Consider the following 7,606-nt stretch of genomic DNA (forward strand, 5'->3'; position numbering starts at 1 on the left):
TTATCAGCTCTCTGAGAATAGATGTTAAATAAAGTGCCCTTTTCCTCATAAAACATTTAAAAAAAAAATCCCACTTTGACCTTATTAATAGTTCTCAATTCTTAGTACCTAAGGCTCCAATTGAGGATTTAGCCAAGGGAAACTCCTGCCTGATATTAAACAATAGTGTATTTCCCAGCAGGAAAAAAATCCTAATTAGTTTTCTATATTTTTTTCATGGCTGATTACTCCAGCATACATGGAGGGAAGCTGTTCCCCCTGGGATGCCTAAACACAAACCGTCATCAGTGCATTAACCAAAAACAAAAGCATCCTTAACCTATTCAGTACTCGCATCAGAGAGGTGTCTTTATTTCTGCGTATCACCAAGAGTGACAGCAACTGAACAAAACACGGGATGGGAATAGACAGCCCTCCCTAACATTCGACCGAAAAACAAAAATGCTGCCAAATCCACTGCAACAGCTTAGCTCGGTCCTGCTTCTATCTATGCTTTCAGCAGCCTCCAGTATCACAGCAGCTTTGTGCCTTTGCTTGCTTTAGGAAAATAAACTGTAACCCTTTCAAGCTGTTCCAGCTTCCTTTCTGTAGGGAGCAATAGTGAGGCAGCCTCAGCTCCACACTGCCTGAGAGTTTGAGCCTGCAAGAACAGAGCAGCAGTAATGGATATACACGAAGGCAAAAGACACCCTTGGCCTTTTGTATCCTTCTTCTGAGTCACAGTGCTCCTTTTATGAGTAAAGCACAAAGGATGCCAGGAAAGCATTTTGCCTGTTGTGTTCTCCCAGCCTTGGCAGAGCTTTGCCTGTTTGGCACCTTGCAAGCAAAACTGATACGATCGAAGCTGCTAATTCTGTGCTCCCAGCAACAGAAGATGCCGTGGCCTCCTAACCCCAGACCTCCGATCAGAACACGCAGAGATTGTCCAAAACAGCTTTTCAGCACCACGTAGTTCACGAAAACCCTTAAAAGAAACCAAATCAGCATTGTGAGACATCTACAAGCTCCGATCAAAAAGCAAGGTGTTTTAAGGAGTAGACAGGCTCTGCCTGTGCAACAAAATTTTGGCCAAAGACACTGAAATAGCCCCAGCTAAATCAGCTGTCTTTAGGATGCCACTGCCAAGTCCTTGTAAGTAACAGAAAAGAATTTCATGACTTGGTGCAATGTAACCATGTAAGGGCAACTCTGTCCATCTTGTACAGTACAAGTACAGTTCATTCCCTTTCATGGCTCTAGAAGATCGGAACTATTCCTGTCACAGGAACAAAGAACATTTTACATCACAATACCAGAAAATGCAACTCAGAATTGATTTTTAGAAGGACATCCTCGTTAAGATTCTGCACAAAGTTTTGTAAAACCTCACGCTGTGTGTAGTTCTGCTGGTGCAGGTGGTGTGAATTTCGGGAAACCATTAGAACAGCGCTAATCCACTTCCAATCTAAGTTTAGGATATAGCATCATAATATTTCATAGGCTTATTTTGACAAGAAAATAAAGTGATTTTTTCTTAAATTCTGAAATACAAACAGCAACAATCAGTATTAACAGCAGAGGTTTTGAATTACAACATAATTCTTAAATAATTAACACTGCGGTGTAAATTTAATTTGGTAGTTATAGTTTAATGGACATTTATTGCTTAAAAAGACATCTGAGAGGCCTCAAGTTCATCCTGAGCTTTTAAGCTGTCAGTTCACTTTGCCTTAATGGGGGAATTCCACTGAAATCCACATGGATGAACAGAGTCCCAGGGGATCAGAAGCAAGTCAACAATATTTAGACTCTTTGGTAAACTTGGCATTTATCAGCAGTAAACAGTTACTGATTTATTTAAAGTCCTACCCTAATACCAAGGCAGAAACAGCTAATTTAAGATACGTCAGAAAGAAACATCAAGTCCAATTAAAACTTATCTCCCTTTACTGTGTATGAAACAAAGTAATGAGGATTGGATGTAAGCCAAGCCAAGATTTCCCTGGATTGGAGACTGTATTTGTCTTTCCAGAAAGTGTTTTCAGAGATTTATCTGCTGGAAAAATGAATTATTTCCAGGAGAATCACAACAGATTTTTTTTTTTTTTTTGAGACATCCTTCTTGGTTGACTCTGATGTCAGAAAAAAACTCCAAAACAAATTTTGTTGTTGTTGTTGTTGTTGTTTTTTTGGGGGGGGCTTTTATTTAAAAGGCATCTGTCTCATGTGCTTTCTGTATTAGTGAATTCAACGTGAAACTTTTTTTGGTCTTTTTAACTGAAACACAGGAAAGTTCTGTCACCTTGGAGGAGGACTAGTAAATTCAAGCATTAACAGTGGAAAGACAGAATGTGTGACCAAAGATGTTTTAGTTCACAGCCATGTTAGCAAAGGCTAAGAGCTACTTTTCAGCCTTCTCTGCTCGGAAACAAATGTTTGCATTACACTGCAACTACACATTAACATGGCCTGATTTACAGTGCCTAGGCTCAGTAGATACCATAATCTTCCAAAGAAATATGTTGCAGCTTGAAGTGTCTAAGAAGCAGGCAGAATACAGATAAGGAGAAAGATACCAAACTCGGGATAGTTGATCCTCCTCCTTAGTTCAGAGGCAACAGTACCCCTACTCCTGACTCTCAAGAGAAGCCTGAGGCTGAAGTTTCCCACACCCATATGGATACACAGCAACTTGCAAACAAGTCAGAAATAAGCCACATGGTAACCAGCTCTGCATGGAGACAACTTACAGCATAAACAGGAAAGTGTCACAAAAAAACATTCCTATCATTTGAGAAAATTTCCAGAGGGCCTATACAGTGCTTAATATGCTGTTAAAACATAATGAAATTATGTGAGATTCCAAAGGTTCCTTAGTAAAGGTACAGCACCTTGAGCACAGCACTTTACAAATGCAATACAAAACCTTGCTGGAAGGCCTGATCAAACAGAAGACTGGACAGGCCATGAAGCAAGGTACTTCTGGCCTATCTTGGCACACAAATTGGGAGCAAGTTCAGAGGCACCAGGAAACTTTACTGCAAGATCATGCTGATTCTAAGTGTTTTAAACACCTCAGTTTTATAGTATTCCTATGATTTCAGCACAGCAGAAAAAACAACTTTATGTCTAATCCAGTATCTAAAGCGAATGCCTGAAACTAACTCAGCAAGCTTAAGCATCTGTGTAGTCTGGGGTAAACAATTTTTCTTTCACAATGACTACTTCATAAGCTTTACAAGCAATCCATCAGTTTAAATTAAAACTAAGTATCTGAAGTGCAAGTAAAACCTTGACTGAACTTTTTCAAACTAAATTATAAAAAATTCTTTCCATGTTATGTCAAAACTGTGAAGTGATGGAAGTTAAACAGACGGGGAATGGATAGATAAGAGAGGCAAAGTCAGCAAATGTGGTATTATTTTAGACTGTTTGCATCCTCCCTGGGTTCTGCTAGTAAGATAACAAAAAAAAAATACATCAGCAGGTGGAAAGTTTATCTATCCATTGAAGAGCTTTTAAGTCAGTTATCAAAATACTACCAATTATTAAGAGTTATTTCTCCTTAAATCATTTCTCTGCTTCTGAGCACCAAAGTCACACTTGAGAGTAAAAAGGTAAAGCCTCAAGTCTTTCTCATGTTGAAACGAACTTGCTGTCATGCAAAAGTATTTCTGTAAGTTTTCCATGAAGTCCAGTATTAGTCATTTGCTTACAGAATATGTACATGGCAAAAGAAATATTGTGAGCCTTTTATCAGCAGAAAAAAGCTAAACTTGGATATCATAACCAAAACAAACTCTTCGTTTTTCCTGTGAAACGGCAGCAAGCTGAATTAAGATTGGTACGTTGCAACAGTTCCATCACAGATTAAAAGAGGAGAGGAGCTACAATTGCAAAACCTATTATAGCTACAAATACAGATTATAGAGGACAGAGGAACAAACTGGAAATTCTTGATTTTAAACTCTGGCACTGCTCTACAAGGCGATGTGCTGCATGAATTCACAGAATCTGTATAAAACACATCCTTCTTAGGCCTGCATTTCTACGTTCCTTTAAGACAAATTGTAACAACTCCACTGCTGTTTATGACTTGAACAAAAGACACAACACAATATACATTTGAACTGTTTATTTTATATCAAATGTTCCATACCAGTTTCTTCTGTTAGAAGTTCCTAGAAGAAAATGAAACAAACATTGTTAGAAACTATTTAACAGCTCAAGTAATTATTTGGCCAACTGTGTAAACACCCTGTAAATATAGTGTATAGATTTTAACCTAGAAGTTGAATTTAGGTACTGAATTACTTCTACAAAAGTTATTGAGGATAAGGTAAAAATACTTACTTGGAAACAATTCCATCATTTTTTGCCAGACGCAGAATGGAGTCGTCTGATTCTCCCTTTAATAAAAAAGCGAGCACACAATTGCTATCACACATTAAAAGAGAAGCAGCAGCAGCAGCATTTCATGCTGGCAGTGAAATGCAAACTTTTTTTTTTTGACAGATCACTGCATTACACAGACTACACATTACACATACACAGACTAGCATTTTTAAAACAAGCTGTTAAATCCTTTGCCATTCTTCAAAATATTAAATAGAATTTGACAAAACAGAGACTTGCGTTAAAAAGATGTACTTCTGAGTAAATGAGCTCTAGGAAGCTTCACATCATGCTTACAAATTTAAGTTATGATAGTAAATCTCTAATAATTATAAACAAAGTCAGATATCAGTTGCTTAGTGCATTCTTAGAGGAAAAAAATCCACTTGCATCTTCTAGTGATTTTTAAAAATAACAACAGTAACAAACATAAATGGTTCTCCAAACCAATGAACTGAGGAAAAAACAGAAGAAACTCATTCTTGCAAGTGAATTAGTTCACATCTTCACACTGCTGTCATTATCCCAACAAAAGCTCTCCTCTAGAATGTGCAGAAGGCACACTGCATTTCCAGGGCCAGACATAAACCTAAAATATTACTAATCAATATAAAGGGAATCATGATCATTTTTGAGCTCAGGAAAACACTTACCATCCTACGGATTGCTCCACAAATGGCGTATGTCTTGAACTGGCCATTGACTCTCCCTGTTACCTTGTCAACCTGTAATTACAAGCAAATTACTCCATACAGATTCTTACAGAGTTCTTGCAAAATTTTAAGCTCCTACATTATGCTTGCCAAAACCTTGGAAATAAATATTACTTGTTCAACTTTGTAAATATTTTTTACTGCAGACTTCAAAAACTCAAGGCAAATAGTTCAGCTAGTATACAGAGGACCTTTTAATTTTATTTAAAATAAATTAAAAAAATATTTTTTGCTATATAATGCAGGTATAACATCTAATGGATCGGACAGCATTAAAAAAATGCAATAGAAAATGGTAGCTCAAAAAAGAGAACACTGGAATTTTACAGAAATGAAACAGTTCAATGTAAACCTGATCAGTGTACTTTACTGTCTTTATTATTTTTTTTTTTTCATGTTTAAGTCAGTATAATTGAAAATAGAGGTCAGGGATGGAAGGTGACAGTGTTGTTGAGGGACACAAATCGTTCTAAGCATTTAAGAACCTGAGAACCAAGTTAAAGAAACGGTAATGAAGCATACAAAACACATAAGCAATCTAATTTCAGTTAACAGAGAACTCATTTCAGCGTTAACAGAAATGCTTCACGCAAAACATAGAAAATGGTGCTTTAATTACGCAAAGCAGAACAGAAAAAGAGTTCTACCTGGGAAACTGCACCTTTCTGAAACTTGGTACGAACTGTAGAGAGCACAGATCAAAAAGAATAAAAAATTGAGACTGGGTGTACGTGGACAGGCTGAAGAACTGTGCTGTCTTACAGACAGGTGAAGGTAGAAGGGCTACTGATCTTCCAGAATTGAGCACTCTGTTTTCCGTTTCCTTCAGGAAAAGGAATCCCCTCATTTTTAACTCTAAATGTATATCCTTGGGAAGTTTTATTTACTCGGTTAAGCACTGGAACAGACTGTTTTCAGAGCTTTATATAATTGTACAGAATTACTTTCCAATAGGTTGAAAAATAACTATGGGTGACATGCCAATATTCTTGCATATACGAAATCTTTCTAGTTCTACACTTGTATGACTCCTAGTGAAGTATTTGGAGATTCATCACAAGCTTTTACATTTCCTAAGTTCTATGAAATGTGTTGCTCTTTTATTTGTCGCTTCTATTGAAAAACTTACCTCAGAAATGTTTATCTGAATAGAAGCATGATCCTTGGCACCGATAATTCGGTTGCTAGCAGAGCTAAGGAGAAAATAACAAGATATGTTTCAATAAAAGGAAATGGACAGCAGCAGCAAAGACTATTAAAATCAAACCTACAGGAAAATTAAAACTGTGCAAGTTCAGATGCTAAGAGATTAAGGTTCATTGCTCAGAAAGCCAAAAACAAGTTTTAAGAACATTTAACGGAAAATTTCACTGGGTAGAGTCATGCTAAATTGCCAGCTATGCATTTAGTTTAATCTATACGAACCCAGTTCATTACTGTTCAGCGCACAGATAAGCACTGACCACCAGAATATCACGTTGTCCTTTTTTATGTGCAAAACCCTCAGCGATTGATGGAAATCATGATGTATTTTCTGTGTCTCTTTTCACTGGGAGCCAGTAGAGCTCTCAGAAGACATTCAGATCACTAACTTTAGTCCTTTTAGAAGTCGTAGACTTTAGCAATGCTTTCTCCATGTCTTTTATTAGATTTAACAAAACCCAATTTTCTCTAATCTCAAAAGAGCATCAAAGATGCAGTATCAAGACAATGAATAACCCCTGAACAAGTTCACTACAGGACCGTGTAGCTCAGAAATGCTCGCACAGCACCAATACACCCATCTTCTCCTGAAAGCAGCTGCCACATCCTGAGACTGACAGGCTGCACCTCGAGATGCTGAGAGCTCTCTCCAAACGGAGTTTTCCTTACCTATCCGCACAAGGCGAGCATTCTCTCCAAATCCACCTTCCCCTGTACATACTTACGCAAGATTCTTATACAGAAATGCGAACAGAAATTTATATTTTTCCACCGAACGCAGCAAGCTAATGGTTTACGGATCCAAGCCGCTGGCTGGTCGGAGCTGTGGGTGCCACTCACCACTTGCGAGGCACGTAGAGATCCACGAACTCCCCGGCGTCGTTCTGCATCTCGCCCGCTGGTCCCTGTGGGAAGCGAGGCGCGGCTCAGGCCCGGCCCCACGAGGCCTTGGGGGGTGCCCCACGCAGCGCTCCCGGCCCTCCCGGAGCCCTCCCTTGGTGCTCCTCCACCCCTCCCGGTCCTCCAGGATCCGGTTCCCAACCCCGGGCCGCCCCCCCCGGGACCCCCGAGCCCCCCGGGTGCCGCCCGCGCCCCGCCGCCGCCGCCATACCTCGCGCGCGGTGCTGCGGAAAGGAAGGGGCGGCCCCGCGGAAGCGGAAAGGCGTCAGAGGGAAGGGGGGGGGCTTCCGGGGGGTGCTGTGACGTCAGTGGTGCTTTGGGAGTGACGTCACTGCTCATAGGGGTGGCGTGACGTCATCAGGGCACTTTACCTGTTGTCCCCCCCCCCAAGTCGTGAGGGGCTCGGGAAGGGCCCT

General features: G+C 39.8%; 1 protein-coding gene across 1 annotated transcript; it reads right to left on the minus strand.

Annotated features, from left to right (window-relative positions):
- Nucleotides 1-4,099: 4,099 nt before the first annotated feature.
- Nucleotides 4,100-7,487, minus strand: RPS21 (ribosomal protein S21). The gene is made up of 6 exons (XM_068700563.1): nucleotides 7,402-7,487; nucleotides 7,131-7,195; nucleotides 6,217-6,280; nucleotides 5,028-5,099; nucleotides 4,333-4,388; nucleotides 4,100-4,160 (listed from the first exon to the last, which is right to left on the minus strand). Exons 2-6 carry the CDS (start codon nucleotides 7,178-7,180, stop codon nucleotides 4,151-4,153), a joined length of 252 nt encoding a protein of 83 aa, XP_068556664.1. The 5' UTR covers nucleotides 7,181-7,195; nucleotides 7,402-7,487; the 3' UTR covers nucleotides 4,100-4,150.
- Between the last annotated feature and the right edge of the window lie 119 nt (nucleotides 7,488-7,606).

The sequence above is a fragment of the Anas acuta genome, chromosome 16 (genome assembly GCF_963932015.1).
Source record: "Anas acuta chromosome 16, bAnaAcu1.1, whole genome shotgun sequence".
Taxonomy (NCBI): domain Eukaryota; kingdom Metazoa; phylum Chordata; class Aves; order Anseriformes; family Anatidae; genus Anas; species Anas acuta.